The sequence below is a fragment of the Sceloporus occidentalis genome, unplaced genomic scaffold, assembly GCF_023333645.1.
Source record: "Sceloporus occidentalis isolate IW3139 unplaced genomic scaffold, rSceOcc1.0.p SCAF_31, whole genome shotgun sequence".
Classification (NCBI taxonomy): Eukaryota; Metazoa; Chordata; class Lepidosauria; order Squamata; family Phrynosomatidae; genus Sceloporus; species Sceloporus occidentalis.
The window spans coordinates 5,503,002-5,524,269 of NW_028317011.1; the positions used below are offsets into that span (position 1 = coordinate 5,503,002).

General features: G+C 37.3%; 1 protein-coding gene across 1 annotated transcript in view; it reads left to right on the forward strand.

Moving 5' to 3' along the window:
• LOC149298764 (plexin-A4-like) overlaps positions 1-21,268 on the forward strand; it is a 286,899-nt gene that overhangs the window by 129,851 nt on the left and 135,780 nt on the right. The window contains exon 3 of the mRNA XM_089487082.1: positions 9,473-9,604. Coding sequence (XP_089343208.1) covers positions 9,473-9,604 — 132 coding nt within the window. The remainder of the gene's footprint in view (positions 1-9,472; positions 9,605-21,268) is intronic.

Genomic DNA, 21,268 nt, shown 5'->3' on the forward strand with positions numbered 1-21,268 from the left:
CTTTTGTGTGCACCCAAGCGCTTACAGAGCATGTTGCTCACATTACAAAACTATTGCCTAAATGTTGTCTATAAACCTGGACCTGAAATGTACATTAGTGACACTCTTAGCAGAGCTACAGCAGCGGGTGGTACACCTGAGTGTGCACAACACACAGTTTGCAATGTTCAGTTGCACCTGGATGACCTGTCGCAGATTAATCATTCAGACTATTTAAATGTCACAGACCAACGATTGCTTCAGATAAGACAGCACACAGAAATCGACGAGAGCTTGCAAGCACTTAAGTCTGTTGTTCTTTATGGTTGGCCAGATTCGAAAGCAGAGGTGCCATTAATTGTGAGAGAATACTGGACTTTCCGAGATGAAATCGGCATTCAGGATGGCGTACTGTACAAAGGGTCAAGGGTCATCATTCCAAGATCATTAAGATCGGAGATGCTGACACGTATACATGCCAGTCACATTGGTGGAGAAGCATGCTATAGGCAGGCACGAGATACCTTATACTGGCCCAACATGCAGAATGAGATTAGAGACTTTGTTAGTCGTTGTTCAGCATGCAATGAATATGCACAGGCACAACAGAAAGAACCCATGATGTCGCATGTGCTGCCCACCCGGCCTTGGCAAATTGTAAGCATGGATTTATTGAATTATGCAGGGCAAGATCTTCTAGTAATTGTTGATCACTATTCTGACTTTTGGGAGATTGAGCTCCTTCCCGATCTGTCTGCTGAAACTACGATCAAGCGTTGTAAAGCACAGTTTGCACGTCATGGACAGCCGGACAGGGTAATCTCGGATAATGGACCTCAATTTGCATGTGAGCAATTTAGACGGTTCTCTACAGATTGGGGGTTTGAGCATCTTACCTCTTCCCCACGGCACCCGCAAGCTAACGGCAAAGCGGAATCAGCTGTAAATATAGTAAAGAATCTTTGCAAGAAGGCCAAGTATGATGGAAATGACCCATGGAAAGCCATTCTACATTGGAGGAACACCCCAACCGAAGGCATGGACAGTAGTCCTGCACAGCGCTTGATGTCGAGGAGACTGAAGACTTCACTGCCAGTGGCCAACAAATTACTTGAACCTTGTGTGGTAACAGGTGTACTGGAGAAACTGCGACAGAGGAAACAGCTCTCCAAACTGACATATGATGTCTCTGCCAAAGACTTACCTGAATTAAGTGTTGGAGAGCCAATCCGTATGAAGCCACTCCCTGGTGATAGGACTGGTCGCTGGAGACTGGGTACCTGTGTTCAGAGGGTTGCTCCTCGCTCATATCTTGTGGATGTGGAAGGCAGTCTCTACCGCCGCAATCGAATTGACCTGCGAGTGGCTGAACAACTCACCGAACAAACCTATGAACATCCTGCACGGGACCCTACCGAGGCGCTCAATGCCCCTAGTCCTACTGGACCACGTAAGCAAGGCAGAGACAATACTGCTGTCATATCAGAAGGATACGAGGATGACATAATGCAGCCGCATGTACCAGTATGTTCTTCTGTGCCAAACACACCAGCCAGGAACAATGGCAGCCCCTTATCAATGCCTTTTGGAGCTGAACAGCTTCCCCCAGGCAAAATCCCTGTGGCCCTGCGTAGTGGTCGAGTTTCAAGACCACCAGATAGACTCAATCTGTAGTGTATCTACCTGTAACACAGTATGTTATGTTTTAGACTGTTCAGGATCTGTTTTTGGTTAATTGCTTGCAAATTCTGTATTGAATGCAAAAAAGGGGAGATGTTATGGAGTTATTATGCAAATACTGTGACTGTCTGTTTATGGTAATATTGCATTGCCTTGTACTTCCTGTTTTCTGTTCCAACCTCTGACCTGGATGCAGTTATGCAGTTCAACATGATTCCTCAAACCAACAGCTTACTGTGTCTTGATTTCTTTACATGAAACAGTGTGGACAAGGCAAGGCATGGCTATGTCATCTACTCATAGCTATAAACGTAACTAATGTATTTAGAAGAAGAATGTGTTTTATATGATTTAACTTACATACATTTGTTGCTGATTATTGTTAATACTTAGGGCTGTAGAACACTGTAAAACACTGATACCCAACAAACATTCAAAGCTCCTAGAAAAAGGGGGGTATCATGGTGGAAAGAAAGATTTTAGTCCCAAAGAGGTACTTTTCCTCCTAAAGATGGCCGCTCTCTCGGTTTCTATTTCTGAGAGGGCTGGGAACTTTAAGAAAGATTTCTCTGTCCCCTAAGAAAGCTAAGTTTGGCAGGGGTGCAACATATAATGCATGCCTTAAATAGCGTCGCCTGTGGCTTTCTGAAGAATAAAAGGGAAATGTTAAAACACTGAAACCATACTGTGAAATTGTTTGTAACTATGAGATCATTGAGGACAGAATGATCTTTTAACAGACTTTGCATGGCAATCACAGGCTGAGGGGGGAAAATTGGGCATAATGGCTAGATCAATAGAATTACTGAAAGGAACTGAAATCAATGAAACAGTGTGAATACATCACCATAATAATAATGTTCTGACACCACATTTTTTTCTTCTCACCCACCGCCTTGTCCCAGTGCTAAGATGCTATTTGGATATAATAAATATTTCACAAAAGAAACTATGGTGATGAAGTTAAATATTAAGCATGTCTTACATACCTCGTACCTAATGCTTTGGTGTAATGTTACAATATGTTACCTTTATAATGTGTATAATTATGTGTTAAAATGATTAACCCATTCAAATTATATAGGATCGCTTTATTCATACATTTTAACCTCTGTGACTTGAAACAGATTTTTTTAAACTTGGCTTTTTGATGTAATTAAATGTCCCATCGAGTTCTAAAACAAGCTATGAACAGCAAGTCCCAAAGAGGAAGTTATATGTGCACCCTAAGATATTGTGAGGGGGTTAAAGTTCCAAACACAAGAGACATGAAGGGGTGGAAAATGTCTTCTTTTCCTATAGATATGGTAGCCTCCTCCTGTATGAAACCACTAGGTGATCCCAATAGCGTCTCTGAATCAATAATGCATTGTGATACCTTTGTCTGACAGTAACGGGCAATAATATAACAAATGTCGTGATCCAGATTTGAGCAGGGTGACCCTCGTCTGGTTATCCATTGCACATTGCTGCATCTTAATCATAATAAATAGATATACATTGCCTGAGTATCCTAAACAGAAAAGTAGGGTTAAAGACACGTAAAACAAACACGAAACAATGCTCTGGTCCAGTAGAGTGAAATAGCCCCGGTCTTGAAAGGGTTAAATGTAAATGTTACTGTAAATATATACAATCATTATATTTAGTAAAACAGCATCGAGCAGTGAGACTGTTAATAACATGCCTTGATAATGAATTGACTGTGAACTGAGACTGAGATTCCCCCCTCTTATTGTTCATTTTGGGCTTCTGCCAACCTACTGTCCGGCACAGGTGTAGATAATAAACACACATCCTTCCTCCGAAACTGGAACCATGTGCCTGTTGGCTGCTTATATAAAGTACTTTTTTACTCCCAAAATAATGAGGCAATAAGAGTCATAATAATTATAAAACTCTGATGTACCTAGGATGCGTTTAACTCTTTTAAAGGGGCATAAACGAATGAGTATGTGTTCTTTGACTACAAAGTCAAAAGAACCGTTCAGATTCAATGTTTTTCAATTTATCAGTCTCATAAGAAACCATAGGGGGATAATCCTGTTGAAAGACCTGATATTTATAAAGGCATTTTGTGTTAGGTCAGACAGGTTTTCTCAGCTCCAAGGATCAAGTAAGGTTTACAGTTTCATTCCTTTATCCATAACGCAGCTAAAACGAAAAGGTCAAAAATCTGTGAACAAACCTCATGTGTTTTAATATATCGACGGGAGGTGAAAATACAGGCCACAAAGAATGGTTGTTTTTATAGCATAAGATATAAAAAGTTTAAATCATATGTAATGCATGCAATATGTGTGTGACAAGTCTTGTAAAGGTCCGTGGTGTATATATAGGAGATATAAAGAACATATCTGGGAACTTCCCAAGGTTGGCCCCTTGAGTTCTTTCCTCTTGCTCTTTGTGGAAGGCGGAAAGTGACAGATCCTAGAGAGGCTGGGTGAATTAAACATAGGGGCAAGACTAGGCTTGATATTTAGAGAATCGAGGTTAATATGGCAGAGTCAACCATCACTACCCTCACCCCAAGATCAGAGTTTACCTTGGAAGCCTGATCAAGGGAATATTTGTGTTTCTCTCAGCCTCCAAGCCAGACCCTGACTGTTCCCAGTTTAGTCAGGAGCCTATTAGAGAGTCATCCCCTGATTTTCAGTTAAAATGAGTATCTTTTTTATAAGGACAAGTGGACATTTCTCCAGCATCAATGCAAATTTCCTAACTAGTTGTTTTGTGGAAGTAGTATATCTTTTTCACATGTATAAAGTTGCATGAAGTTTATGATATCATTTTCATATTATTTGTACATATCACACTACACACGCAGTCTCTACACTATGAGTAATTGAGTAGGAACATGCATATCTTTTCTTTTGTCAAGAAAACACAACTGTGGAAAGAATTTTGAAGGAGAAACAGTATAACTGAGAACATTATTGACATTAATGCATTGCAGATTCTCGGCTTAAAGTTCAATTAAAGAGAAAAAGACAGGTAAAACTGCTAACTTTGTGAGTGGCCTTTTCTTGCATGACACAGTCTAATTAACAGCCATATTAACCTTTTTCATAGTGCCAGATGCCTGTAAAACAACCGCACCACTTAGCCAGGTAATTTTTTAGGGTGAAACATTCAGTCATGTCAAAGCATCATAACCATTTCTTGCCTTTTAATAAATATATGGCAAAAGTACAGACATTGCCTTCGAAATTGATACATCACTTACTTTTTCAGGGTCTGGATAATATATATTACTGTTACTGATAAAGTTTAGAAATGTTTGAATATTCCAGTTAACATTCCTGGGATCTACCTCGATGACCCCTTTCCCCAATCCAAAAGTGTGGAGGTGAGGGCTTCATTTGACAACACTTAAAAGCCCACAAGGAGATAAGTTAAATACTTCCCTCCCCCCACACACAGCTTTAGCTGCCAAGGGGGTGTTTGGATAGACCTTATTCCCTGTACCTGGGGACTTTAGAAGTAGGGAGGAGGGTAATTAGATTATTTATATTACAAACAGTACCCCCTACAACCCTAATGACAGGAGGAGAGAGATGGTATAGGCTCTGTGCCTCTCCAAAGGGTTTTCTCCCTTAAGAGGGGGCCAGGAAGACATAGGTGCCTCCAAAGTTCACTTTTAATCCCCCATATCACCAAATTACCAGACACAGTATAGGGAGAGGCACAGGATGAGATCCATGCCTTCACATAGGGTATATTTTTACACACTAACCTCCACATTCCCCTGAGTAGGAGCGATGCTCCTCTTATTTTGTTTTTTTTTATTAATATTTTTTTTCATAATTGAATGATATTTTGTGGGATATTTTGTGTGTTTTCACTACATTTTGCAAGTTTCAAATGAGGACATGCAATGGCACCACTTTCCAATGCTCTCACCAGGAACTAAACATTTTAAGTGACCAGTACTTGCAAGAACTTGCAAACAATATTAGAATATATGGTTTTCCAAGTGTTAGCATGCAACCTCGGTGTCAGGTCCCTGCCGCGGTACTCACCTTGGTCCCACGCCGCGTCCTCCTTCTGACCCACACCGCCGATATGGCGACGCACGAAGAGGGGTCCGACGTGGCAGAACTGCTCACTCCCCGCCGTTGATGATGCCGCGGTCTTCTTCCCGGCCTGGTGATCTTCAGGATGGCCGGAACACAACTGCAGGGCCGTCCCAACAGAAACGGAGAACACGTTCCGTCTCTCGCACGCCCTCTAGTGGCGCGCACGCATCCAACTCCTTTTCTTAAAGGCACAGTCACAATATTCCCAGGTGTATAGAATCAGGTTAATCTGGACATCAGAGGGAGTATCCCTTCCTCCTTCCTATAAATCTGTGCCGTTTAGTTCATTCATTGCTCAGATATACTGTGCTCTCTACGTATATACGTCAGTGCTCCCTTATCATTGTTTCATTGGATATTGACCCTTCGCTTACCTTATCGTATCTGAACCTTCGCTGCCTGGACTGACCTCTGCTTATCCTGACTTCGTTTACGTCTCATCCCTATCGGTACCTCGCTTTTGATTCATCCACGTCTCCAGCCTTGCATATTGGGCTCCGACTACTAAACCCGACACTCGGTCAAGTCTGGTCAGTTAAGTTAACCCTCAACTTGATTGACCACTTCCTTTTTTTTTTAATGAATAGACCAAAATAAATGCCCAAGGATGGCAGTTAATCATCCAATGACACATAATCATTTAATGATTAAAACTCTGAAAGATATAGGAGTCTGTCATTTTAACTCATGTCTTTAAATTGTACAAACTCCGGCAGCTGGCCATTCCATGAGTTACTACCGTATGTTTCCACTCAACTTGATACCCTCTTTCTTTATGCAAGGCTCTAATAACATAAAGAGAACTTTCATCCTAAAAGATCTAGAAAGAAATACCTGTCTCTATTGTTTAGAGTGGACATTGGACCGTTTCACAGAAGTAAAGAACACCACTGGTTTCTGGCAGCAGTGAAATGGAGTTTGGTTAGACGTCTAAGCCTAGTTTACCACGGCGGGCAACTTGAGAACTCAAAGCTAGATGCAGAGCAGATGCTTCTTCCATGAATTGAGACACATACATGCACATTGATATATATTTCTGTGGGAAGGACTAAATGGATGCCTATTCTTTCAAAATAAAAAGTGAACTACAGTCTTTTTGTAAATAACTAATTTGCAAACAAGTAATGTGTTTTACACACGTAATACTTTTATGACATTTGAGTGATTATAAAGGAACAATTTATAGGCAAGTTGCTTCATTTTGGAAATGGCATCTTGGTTTCCATTATAAAGATCCAGTAATGATTTTCAAGTAACCCTTCATAGCCAGGTCACAAACACAGTGTTAACTTCATTACTAACCTTTGGACATTGAGGGCATTTCGTAGAACAGCTGCTATGGTAAGGCACATATTGTAGAAAAAGTTAAATTGCAGGATAGGAATTTAGCATCTGCAGAATTTATGCTTAAAAGAAGTCTGGAAAGTAAATCATGCCATGAATTAACCTGTCGATTATATAATTGTCTATTCTGCTACCCATGATTTGGTCTTTTTACAGTTTCACATCAGTGCCAACATCAGAAATTAGCATCATGAATGTACACAATGAAACAGTTTACATCACATGTCTGTTCTGCTGAATAAATGGCCATATTCCTGTGCTTAATGTATTTATGATTTTTTATGGCTTGTCTGCAACTATCATATCAATGTAACTAATCAATCTATAATCCAGCCTAATAGTACATGATAACCTAGTATGTATATATCATCCATAATTTACAGAGACATGTCTGGTCTGCTAATGGTTACAATAAATCAGCTAGATCCACAATAATTCACCTGGAGCCATAATAATCATACAGGTCTGCCTGAGCCAGTATCTGTAATTTACTAGCAATTGCTTGGGCAGACAAGAATCACAGGAAAGGTCTCACAGCAGCCTGGATCCTCTGAGATATTTACAAGGGCTGAGGGCCAAGGGTTATATTAAATCACCTCTGGGTGCCTGACTTTTTCTATCAGACCTAGGTTTGGGTGTACACTGTATTTAAAACGTGCAATTTTCTAAAAACAGGGTGTATTAAAAATGTATTGTCCATGTAAAGACAATTCATATTACCCAAGCAGAGTCTTTTTAATATTCATCATGTTTAGTAGCAGTTATGAGTGTTAAACATGGGAATATTAGACTGTAGTTACCTTGTACCAAGATAGAGGCAGACTGGTTCTAGAAATCTGACGACAATGCAGACTGGCAAAGGCAGCATCCATGTTGGAAAGGATGATGTTTTGTAGTACGTCCAGCTTACAGAGGCAGTTTGTAGGGGGTAATAGTTTAAAGACACAGTGAGCCAGATTCAGCAGGCCAAACTGGACTGTCACTTTGGCTCAAGTCTCTGTTAGGTAGCAGTGTGTCCGTACAAGGACAACAGTGTCCATGGCAAAAAAAAAATTTCTTAACAAACACTATTTTCTTCCTTTTGAAGGGACAATGTAATAATAATGGAATGCTGGATATTGCCAGGAACCTGATAAATGAATTTACAGTGCAGCAGAGGATTAGTATATAGATTAATTCAGGTGGAAAGTGGTAAAGCTAGAACTTTTAGTAAAAACCTTCTGCTGCCTGCTACCTAGTAAACTCCACCTTTACCACTTTGCACTAGTATAGCTATTTCAATATAACCCGGTTTCTATGTGTAAGGGGAGTTGTGATGGCAAACACATAAGGTGTTTTTTCATTAAGGTATATTGAAATATCAAAGTTAACTATTATTTCCGTAAAGGATATGATTATCAAATATACTGGTTTAAGGAACTTTGGCTCAGCTCTAACTGGTTAACATAAAACCACACTACATTGCATCAGATATATGATTAATAGAATGTTAATTGAACTAATGTGTCTTAGGATGTTCTTGAGTGCAGAAATTGAACAGCGTGCATACCCTGACCGCAGAGTTTAAGGGTCATTTCTATTTGTAACCCTAAGTCAATTACTACTGCATTAGAGCCTTTTACCTTACGTGTTACAAGCAGATGACTTTGAGTTTTACTTCCTTATAAAATGATTAAGGACCTTGAGACATTATTGGCAACTAAAGCTTTGTAAAATGCTGACAAATAATTTTGGCTCAGCCATTAAAAATAGTGACCCCTTTTAACTGTCCAAGGGTCAAGAAAAAAAAGAAGAAAGTAACTTTTTACAAGGATACAGCCAATAAGCAGTAAGTGCATAAAATGGGATCATCAGAAAAAATAAAGCATGTATTAGAAGATGGTCTGACACAATGTATTGCTGTCTACCTCAATCCATATGGTATTTGTATTTTGTCATTTTCTAATTATTCTTGTGCAGGGAGTATTCATCAATATAGATGCGTTTCCCTGTAATGCTCTGTTATATGAAGGTTATAATTCTACTGAAATCTCCTATGATTTTAACGGTTATTTGTAATCTACGCTATTCTTTTTGCAAGGCACACACTGCCTATACATATTTTGTATATTTTGGTCCCATGTCATTGCTATTGATCCAACTAATACCAGTAGCTGTGCCTTGATACAGATTTTTGTAATATTTTGGGAAAAACAACTTGTAGTGTATTTATATAGACTAATCAACTTTCAAGATTTTGCAGACGACAACAGAGACATTAGCCAAACGAAAGTTAAATATTTTGGACTGCATACTTACAAGTGCATACTTGTGCATAGCGATGTTGTAATATAAATGCAGTATGAAAAAAAAAACCCCAAATGAAACATGTTTTATTTTGTTCTTTCTAGATACGTGTTGATGGTCCCATTGGGGAAGCTTTGCAGTATGAAACCATACAGGTGGTGGACTCTGGCCCTATTCTTCGAGACATGGCCTTTACAAAGAATGAAGAGCAACTTTTTGTCATGTCAGAAAAGCAGGTTAGTTCATATTTAGTATTATTTGGTGCTTATATTTAGGAATGCATTATTGAAGCATGCCTAACAGCTATTCTCTCCAAGAAGCCCACATCTGATTTTTAGTTAGCCAAGAGACCAATGTCTTCAATGGTGCATCTCTCTGACCAACAGCCTTCTACTTTTTTCAGTCCTCATTAGAATGTATTAGTCATTTAGTGGCTTAGACCTTTCTCAACCGCCTTCAGTTATTGCTACCTTGGGCCATGAACACTGTTCTATCATGCTGGACAACCAGATAAATGTGGATTTCCTCTTCCATGCTGTGTTTTGAGCCGCACAATGCACAATGTCACTTTACTGTAATACTAGTATGAACTAGACTCTAAACATTGATAGGGAAAGAATAGTATTAATGTATTGGTGTGCCTTTCCACTTCCAACTTCTAAACACATGTTCATTCTGGATGTTGCATATAAAGTGAAGGAAATACTTGTGTTCAGCATGATCTCGCTGAGAGCTACATGATTGCCAATGAGCAATTACTGCGTGTTGACCTCTAGGTCAAGTTTGATGTTTTCTTTATTTTGCTTTTGTAGTCATTTTGTCCTTTGCCAGATGCCTGTGGCGGAACAAAACATAACACCATTTGCTAAGGAGAGGATGGAGCTGGCACAGCTCCAGTCTTGCCTTCTGTAACAGGATGTAAGCACGGGTTGTATGCCCATCATATGCTTGGATCTCCTACTAACTATGACAGTTAATCTCTCTGCACCAGTACTGAACAGAATACAGTCATGAAGGATATGGGGTCCTGGATATTAGAGATAGACATTAGGACTATGTATGTGTGTATAACGCAAGTGTGTATGCTAAACAGAGCTTTTTTTTCTCTCATTCTAATGTCTGTTTCCCACATGAAAATATATCTGGAAACAATGTATGGTTACTACATAGCGGTGGGTAAAACATTTGAAATGTCATGACTGGTAAAAGGTTTAGGGAGTAGAAAATTGTAACAATCGCTTGTCTAGATAAGATTGTTAATATTTGCAGGGTCTTAAACTAGCGCATTACACTTTATTACACTTTATATATATAGAGCACCAGCAAATTCCATAGTGCCAAGAATTTGACGCGAATAAATGCTACTGTGCAGAAAAAAGTGAAAATCTTTGCCATCACAAAAGTCAGATTATTATAAACGTTATTTAATTTGTGCTGTAATTTTAAAGTGTTGCATATTTCAATTATTAGAAAAAAAAACCTTGAAACAGCATGTAACAGGTGAGCAAATATAATTGGGAGACAATATATGAATAAACACCAGGTAGTCTGATTAATATCTTTAACAACTTGAGAAGTAATAAGCATTCAGATTAAGAAGATTGCATGTGTTCTTGGGGTTTAATAAAAACGAATATGCACACACAGGCTTATTTCATAGGATTCAGTTCCCACATATGGGGGAAATTGCTTTGTTCAACCCTGAAACAAATCACAGATAAATGAAAAGATATAAGCCACCCTTTTGTAGAACTAGTCTAGCGCATTAAAGTCCGTCAGAAAGATTCCTTACTAGAGATTCTGTCCGTTGTCCTAAAAAGAAAATCTTCCATTGGCAGAAATCAGAAAAAAAAAAGAAAAAAATTATAAAAACATAAATTTTGAAGCAGCAGGAATGTTATATGCTGAACATCATACACGTAATAGCAATTCTGTTTCTCATCTTTTTAATGTGGAAATGAACTACCATGACCTCTTTTTTAACAAAATAGTTTTCTAATATTTTTCCTAAGAAAAAAATTCTTTTGTTTGCTGTTGCAAATTGGTGTTACTAATGGAACGACTCCTATGACATACTTCCCAGGAGTCTTTCTTTAGGAAGTAACAGTCCCTCTTTGGAATCCGAATCCCTCTATCCCCCTCTTTTCTGATATCCCTGTTATCCAGGACAATAACATGTATAGAATAAGCAGAAATGTGTTTATAAAATAAAACATGCTAATATGAAATAAAGTTCCTCTCCTAAATTCCATACTAATTGTTAGGTGACAAAGTCACATAAAATGTCTTGTTAAAACTCTTCCTATTAGATACACATCTAACCCTCTAAAACTTGTCATCTTGTCCCAATTTTGGAAAATATGCTATAAATGATACTTTAATAACACATTTCTTGTAAGATTCCACACATTTGTTATAAGTTGCAGCTTCAGGTATATATATATATATATATATATACACTGATCAGACTTAATATGATGACCACCTGCCTAACATTGCGTAGGCCCCTCTTTTGCTGCCAAAACAGCTGTCAAGGCATGGGCTCCACTAGACCTCTGAAGGTGTGCTGCACCAGCAGATCCTTTAAGTCCTAAAAGTTGTGAGGTTGGGCCTCCATTGAGTGTTCTGACACCTTTCTATCATTGCCTTGGCCGCCCATGACCCTGTCGCCACTTTTCATTCCTTGGACCACTTTTGATAGGTACTGACCACTGCAGACCGGGAACAGCCCAAAAGAGCTGCAGTTTTGGAGATGCTCTGACCCAGTCGTCTATCACAGTTTGGCCCCTGTCAAAGTCGGTCAGATCCTCATGCTTGCCCATGGTAACAAGATTATCAGTGTACTTCAGCTACCTATTGAAACTAAATAGTTCCAAAACAATTGCAAATAAAAAAGTGCTAGATATAGGTATTTTTAATACATTTAGTTTTAATAAAAACTATGGATATCTCTTTAAGATATTAGCTATGAGTTGGTTTTTTTCCCAGGAAGAAATGGCAGTAGGATTCATGGTGCTTTCAAGTAAACTTCTTTTAGCAGGTACTTAAGTGCAATTTAATAGCTGTTCGATCCACTGGCTTCCTTCATAGAACTTATTACAGGACATTTTTATCACTGAGACATATATATTAGCAGAAAGATCAGCATACATAATTATTGGTAATAGCCAGAATAGGATCTCTGTAAAATAACGAGTTCACATTATGCTTTTTGTTTCTTTATGATTGAGCACCATACCAGCAAAAAACGAATTCCTGGCTGCAGAGCGAAAATAGTCATTTTTAGTCTATTGCTATGTTTTGGGTTCATGTCACAGATAAGTGTCCAAGATAAGCGCTTCAACAGACAGAATTCTAGAAGTAATCAGCTTTGACATTGTTTGTTCTGCCCTTAGGATTAGTTCATGTTTTGTATCATCTAATAAAAAATATAATAAAAATGTTGGGGAACTCTACCTCAGGGAAAAAAATATATAGTATAAAAATTTCAACATGGTTTATCTTTAATATCAGCCCTTAATTCTTAATCTAAAAATATCCTATTAAGTTTGAATTTTTTTCTTAACATTGCATGAAAATTTCCCCCAGTGGGGAAGACGCAGAAAACAGCTGTCATTCAGAGATTACTTTTTGTGATGGCGTTTTATGTTTATATTTTTGCAGGTTATGAGAAATGTACTTGTGTTAAAAAGCACTCAAGAGTTCAATATAATTGTCAGGGAGAAATAGACCTTTATTTATCTGAGTGGTTTGCAACAAAAATACACATTGTCGTGCAATCAAATACACTTTTATTATCCTATAGTAGCAGTTATGCAAACAAATTAATATATATTTACACATTGGTCTAATGGCTTTTTTTGCCACAAGATATGTATGTGTAAAGGCTCATGCTTACACATGATGCAAGCTATAATATATATAATATAATGCAGTATATTGGGGTCATGACAATTATTTTAGAAAAATAAAAATATCCAAACATTCTTTTTAAAATTATGAAACAATTATATTATTTAAAAGAAGTCTTTGATTTTGTATTTATTTTTTTAAGATAAATAATAAATAATATGAAATTATATATTTATATATTATAAATACATTTATTTTGGGCACTTATATGTTAACAAGTGAAAGTTTTGTTAAGAAGGTCAACACTAATGGGACAGAGAAAAACAGGATTAAAAAGAGTTGGGGTTTTTTTTTTTAAATAAATAACATTATTTATTTCTTTGGGAGATGAGAATGGTTTTGGACAATAATGGAAGCATGAAAGCTTTGAACGCTCCCCTTTAAAAGTTGAAAACATTTTTGAATAAAATAAAACATGCTGCTTTGTAACTTGTAAATGATACAGATGTTCACCTCCTTCCACCCTTAACCCCTTCAATCCCCTATAGACGTACCGGGAAGTCCAAAAAACGCCCACTAAGAAACCCCTATGGACGTACCGGTACGCCTAGCCCTTCGTGCAGCATCAGGGACACATCGTCGTTTGACAGCCTGGACTCCCCCCTGGCAGCAGAAGCCAGCGTCGCCCCAAATGAAACATAGGTCCTACTAAAGCAAAATGTGAAAATTTCACGTTTGGAATCTATAACGCGCATGGTCCCGTTTGTGCCCTGTAATGTCCAGAAAACCACAAAAAAACTAGGCATGTGGGGTATTTCCGTAATCAGGAGAGGCGGCTGAACAATTTAGGATTTCCCTGCCGTGACACATACCCTGTACAAAAAATCCTAAGAATACTACAAAATATTAAGACGCGTTGGTGAAAAAAGTGCAGGAACTAATTTATGTGGCCACCTTTGACAGTGATTGGTGGCCAAATACCTGCATGTCGAGTGCCCAAATACCCCTGATAGGATAGCCTGGATTGTCTGCTTTAAGGAAATATATACCTTTGTGGGTGTTTTTGTTGTATTAGTTTCAAATTAGAGTTGCAGTCCCATCATACCTAATGTAAAAATTTAACGGCTTTGTATAAAGTAATGTACACCTTATAGTATGTTGCCTATATGTGCTGTGAAAATATGGAAAATCTATATAAATTAGGTATTTCTGAAATCAGGACACCTGAATTGATAAATCTGGATGGAATTTTCTGTCTCTTTACCTAATTTTGTGAGGATTCAGAGGGAAAATATAAAAAAACTTAGATGTTTTTTTCAAATTTTTGCTAGTTTTTACTAAATTTCTAATTCTAAATTTTCAGCTAATCATCCAACTATGGTATCAAAAGAAAGCTCTATCTCTCCTTGAAAAAACAATATATAGTTTATATGGGTACACTATTCACAGGAAAAGAGAATCATCGCTGAACCGACATAGCGCAAAAATTGCAAAATTGCACCGGGCTTTGAGGTACCAAAAACCCCTGGGATTGAAGGGGTTAAACATTGTACCTTTATCAGGGCTTCCTCATCCATACATTTCAAGTCAACATGAAAGTAAACTCTTTATATCGATTTTAACACTCCATCACATCAGTCTTCATTTCTATATTTAAGTGGCATTTCAGATTTCTGGTGTATTTACCAGATTTAATATTTTAAAAGCTAAGTAACTTTTAATGGGTAGACGTTACAATCTAGATCAGGTTTTATCATTACTGAAAGTGTTCCAGTCCTTGCATTCCAAGTTAACATGTTCTAATGGTCCACAAAGGCGAGTGGCGTAATAATTGCATTTTGTCAGAATTTAAAAGAAGTTGCAAGTCTGTAATCGATGTTTGATGGATTGTATATATGGATAGGTGTCCAAGCTGACTAGGACACCTATCCATATATATATATATATATATATAGGGTAGGTAGGATAGGCAGATCTGCTGGCCAACAGTAATATTTTTGGAAAGCAGAGGTTACAAGCATATCTATATAATGCACCTATGTGGTCCTAAAGCAAGGTGCTGATATGTCTTATCCAAGGCATACTGTTCCACATAACCTGTATGCGATATTGGAGCTCACAGAAATGGCAATGCTATAGGTCAAAACCAAGAGAAACAAAATAATATAATACACAGCTAGTGATAGGTATACCAATTGGAAACTTCAAATTAGGAAGTTTGCCTTAAAAGATGATTTCATCATGTATTTGAATATGAGAATATGGTTATTTTTAAAATATCAGCCCATCTTGGGGAGACATGGTTGTAGAATATTGGTTACTAGGAGTATGCAACTGTAAAAGGTTTAAGAAACACTCAATAATTTAAACAAAAGACTATCTAGGTTAATATCTCTGTACCAGCACTAGCATATAAAACCAAGAATTTACATTCTTGTGTGACTGACATTGTCAAGAAGAAGAATATTATGAAAATAATTGGTGTATTGTGGGGGAAAAGTGGAAAAATCCCAACATTTAAGTGTTAAGTTACTCCAGAATATGGCATAGCCTACTTGAGGCTCGTATTACTTAATACCTCTAAGCGAGGTCATTTTACGTATAGGTAGATGAGCAGGCAATTGTTTGTGGTGGGCTTAAACTCAAAATCCATCCTGACAAGAGTGCACAACTATAAATTGGCTCAGATTCCTCCTTTTTTTTAAGATTGATATCATCGGAAATCTTTGCAAAGACTTTTATTATGTTGCAGGCAGCTCAGGTGAAGTTTAACAATCCAAACTGGCTTACCTACCTCTAGTTATCACATTGTGAACAGGAGGTTGACAGGAATCTTAGATCTCCCCACCTTTCCCCTTTTATGCATTAAAATTAGGATGCAGACATACAGTACATATGGATAGAAGCTACTTTTATCACATGTGCAATCACATTGCAAATTCTCCTTTAAGGTGCATCCTCTTATTAACCCCTTAATGACAAAGCCCGTTCATGTACGGGCTCAAAATACATTGTTTTCAATGGGTTTTTGGACCGCCCATTGTCCTTAAGGGGTTAATAAAGGGTTAAAGTTTCTTGTAATGGGACTCTTTTTATTCTCCTCTTCTGAAGTTAGCCCCAATCTGTGTAAGAGTCCAATTAAAATGAAATGTTATGGCTATTTAACCCCATACCAGACCATGTTACTCTTTTTAATTACTAATAGTAAACGAGTGCCTTATCTAACAAATTGTATTTCAGCGCTTTAATGGGGTCTGGTATTTTTTGCAGTGATAGCTCTCCTGTTCGCTGCTGTCAGAGTTTGATAAATACACCCAATGCCTCCTCATTTCTCAGATGTTTGTAGTCTTTTCCTGTAGACAATTATCACGTCATGAGTTTTAGTATGAGAAAATCCCGGGGCTCAGCAGAAAATTCCCCTCCTCACCTTTTTTATGTGCCCTTCGAGAGCCATTTTAGAGGGTCCTGCGGGGTTTGATTTATTTTATCAGAGGGGCATGGTGTGATAAGATATGCTTGATTAATCGTATAGAACCAAAATCTAATAATTAAGCGGCAGAGTTTCAGATCCGTTTAGTGGAATATGCTAATGCGTATTGATTGCAGATGGGGCCTTTTTCATTTTTATGAACATGCTGCGAGGTAAGGGCATGGAATCTTAATTAATGGGAGAGCTCCTTCATGTAATGGCTAGGACAATGGGTGTGGATAATGACAGCAGAAATGAAGTCACTTTTGGAACCGTCTGCTACTTATAAGCCTATTACCCTGTCTGCTGAATTAATATGTGTTATTAATTGACAATCTAAGCTTTTGATCACTTAAAATTGTTCACATTTTTCCACGATAGTTAAACTATCTGTAGTGCTCATTTTGCCTTTGGTATGTACTTTTTTTTTCTTTTAGATCATTAACAGAATATTTTTATGTTTCTGCAATGGTTAACGTTTATGAAAAAAGAGCCAAGTTAAAAATGTAAATGCAGTTTAGGTCACTGCAATAAAGGTACATTACGAATACACATTTTTCAGCACTACTCCTTCAGGACAGCTCCTTCAATGTCCTGACCGGTTTTTGTGATAACTCTGAGAAATGCAAGAGTGAATATATATAGTCGTTGTTTTTGGACTCCGTATATATCAGAATGTAGGAAGGAATTCTAAAACAAATAGCACATAAGCACTTTGTAGCATATAAGGAACTGGTTACTTGGTTTAATTGAATGGTTATTTACATCCCTCCTGAAACTTTGTTGCTACGGATTATACCAGAATAAATTTAGCAAAAATATATAGATTATATTTGCTTTCAAACAAAATACGTTGCGTTGTATAACGTATTTAACAATTTACATTTTTATGGGGCTTACTGCATACCCGAGTCCCTGATCCATACAGCTTACATTTTACCCAGTATTATGTTGCAGTAATGCATTGTTGGCAGATTTTAAGACAAGGTCATTAAATTTAATCGGGTATGTGTCCTCTCAGTTAAGACCTGTTGGATTTTATTAACTAAATTGTGAGTTATAAGCGAGATTCAATACATTTATGATGCAACTATCCAATATACTTGGTCATTCTTGGCGAGATTTCTTCTACAAGCCTTGCGTAATACATAATAAGTAGTTTGAAGACATCTCCCCAATTCGATTATACAGGGCCGTTCTGATCTTTATCCTAGGGAAATCTCACTAAATGTGTCCTCGTGGCTTCGTGTTTTGCTCTGTTACACACGCCATATACCTAGTTTCATTATTCTCTAAAGTGTGTTAACAGGAGGAAAAACGCGTTTCCGGAAATAGTCTAAGTAGGCCACTTTCCTATCTTGCAGACACATCCCTGGAACATATCGCTAGAACAGTGTCCCGCTTGCAATATGCTGTTTATAAATAACTGAACTGCCACCATAAACACAATACTGTATGCAGTATTTTTGTTGATTGCGATTTAACCTAGTAAGCTACTGAGGGGTAGTAAACACAACTCCATTAGTATGATTTTTTTTATTGATTTTTTCTTAATGCTATTTAATAGAAAAGAAGCCACACATAGAAAAACAATAAGCCATATGCCCATGAATGTGATATCATTAGTTGCACGCACTCTCTATTGTCACAGTCGCACAATAGAAAGGAAAAACTGCACGCTTCCTACAGGTTAGATGAAGGAGCAATGTTTCTTTTGTTATTGCTAGTCGTGCGCTGTATTCAAAGAAACTGCAAAAGCATCAGGGACAATTTATTGCATTGTCTATTTAAATACACTTTCAGAGAGGTGATTCATGCATGTATACGTAGAGAGAAAGCAATAAGTGAATCAGGATACACATTAACTAGAGTGGCATTATTAGGACAATCGTCTGGCTCCAGACTACATGGAGCAGGTTGAGCTATTCCTGGCTTTGTTCTGTTGTGTTCTATTGTACCTGGGGGAAACAGAAGCAAGTTCTGATGAGGATAATTGTTACAGAGCAGGGAAGGGTCTCTGCTAGACTTAAAAGTCATCAGGTTATTGAGTGCTTGAACTTTGTGGCTTTTAACAATCTATTTGGTCATGTGCTGCCTGCTGCATCCTCATTAGTAGTTGCACTTAACACAAAAAGTCCTTTACCGCAGAGTAAACTAAGGATTTTGTTATCGATACATGTTGCTATTTATTCTTTATGGGAATATATCTTGCTGGGCATTAAATTATACATAACCTCCACAGATGAGCCAACAAGTCCATTCCTCTTGGAACTAGACAACAGTTTTAAAAACATTGCTGTTTGTACCATTAAACAACATCTCTATCTGGCCGAAGACACTAAAATAAGGAAGAATGGATGGTACCTAATAATTCCATATACCTGCTACTCATCTTCATACCAGCTTTTATAGGCTTGCATGACTACTTTCTTAGAGTACTGCAGTTTACTTAAAAAAGGTACATTTTTATATTAAAACAGAACCATTACTTTTTTTCAAATCCTACATTTTACTGTACAGTAAACCAATTGGAATGGAATTTACAGACCAAAGCAACCAATATATGTACTCATAATGTGTATAGAAGACACGGTATATTAACATACTGTCCACTAAGTTATCTCTTCCCGGTTGTGAAGTTGTTAATTAGTTCAAGCAGCCTTTGTAATGGGGGATTGTATACTTTAGGACAGATAATTGATTCATGTTAAACACTATTTTTTTATTTTTTTCTTCCCCTTTAATGTTTACCTCTCATACCCTAGCAAACCCCTCCCCCCATCAGCAGCACTATGTTTTTAATGCCCGTTCATTTTGAAGAATGGGGTTTAGAAGATTAAAAATAGACATTTCAGTGTTTAGTATCAATAATAATATTCAATGTTTGTTTTTTGCATTTGGAATCCTAGACTCTTAAAATAAAAAATGTCTATACTTCGTCTTACATACTGCTTTCCTAGGCTAGGATTGACTCAGAAAAAATCTAAAAGGCCAGCCTTAACTGACAGACTGTCTTGGCAAGTGCATCAAGTGACACTGGCCCCCGCCCCTATTGTGGATATACACTTGCTCTATTGTAATCTAGCTACACACACTCACCCTCCATTCCCAATTTAACACACATACTCACACACAATCACTCACATACATACATTAGCTTACCTTGTGTGGTGCCTGTTGTCAGCTTTGTTGGCATTTAGCGCAACTTCAGCATCGTAACTCAATATTGTGTCACTCAATACCCACAAATCTCCCACTGCCTGGATTATGCTGGCCCAAAAACAAGCGATTTGGACTGGGCTGGGGGACAATTGTCCTCTTGCCCTCCAAGCAAGCCAGTCCCTCCATATGGGGAATTTTCATGCTCTCCCTTCCCTTATATTTGCCCAACAGGACCTTCTACTTTCTTTTCTCTTTGATTTAATTTGTTATATAGGTGCTGCAGTTTTTTTGTGCAATATAAATATGATTCCAGAATTGTAAAGTGCACATAAGAGGACCACTCATTCTTCAGAATTTCAAGTTTGCTTTCATTGATATCCAGGTATTATTAAAGACTGAAATTAAACAGTTATTGATGTACTCTCTGCTCCTTATGCAAACCCTGATTGTACACATACCACGGAATGAGAAACCCTGCACATCAAAATGATATCAATAACTGTTCATTATGTTATCCAGCTCAACTCATATTGAAAATAGGAGCGCTTGGCAGTCCAAACAGTAATAGATTAGTTCTTTATTTCAAATAACTAGCCCTAAATTTAATGGTTCATAATATTGCTATAAATCTAGTGCTCTTGTGCAAACATAATACTTTTCAGCCGAGATGAAATGGCATAAAATTAGCTTCTGTTTTTGTAACTATTTTATCAAATGCATTGTTCTAGAAAACTCCAAAGCAAGACCCCTGTAAAATACATACATTTAATTGAACATGTTTACAACTGCAAATATTAGTAACTATCTTTGCTAGTACTGCACTCATTACATTCACTTTTATGCTTTCTTTACTGATCTGTAACCAAACAAATTGTATATTATTATTGTTATACAATATTATTAGATACAATTATTATATTATATTGTATATAAGATATATTGTGAGTATTGTAAGTGGTTCACATTACTGGAAACCTCCTACGCCTGAGGATTTAACAAAAAAACCCCAGAAAAATGTGGATTGTGGAGCTAAAAAATACATTTAAAAAATACATGGATTAACTGTTTGGTGTTTCAATGTAGAAAAATAAAAAGCTGCTGAGCCACCATTGCAAATATTAACTTTCAAAGAGGGAGAGGCAATATTATCTTTGCCTTTAAATAAAGACAAATAAATTATTCTTTTAATTGAGAAAGCAAAATATTATAGATGAAGTGCATTTATTGTATTGTTGAGAGTTTTTATCAATATCATACCTAAAGGACAAGTAGGTTAAATGCAATACTACAGAAGTATAAGAGATACAATTGGAATGGATTTGTTCATTTTTCCAGGTCTTTTTTTAATCTACGCCATTTAATTTCATTTTTGTTTCATGTAAGAGACCCTTAAAACTCCATAAGACCTTAAGATTCT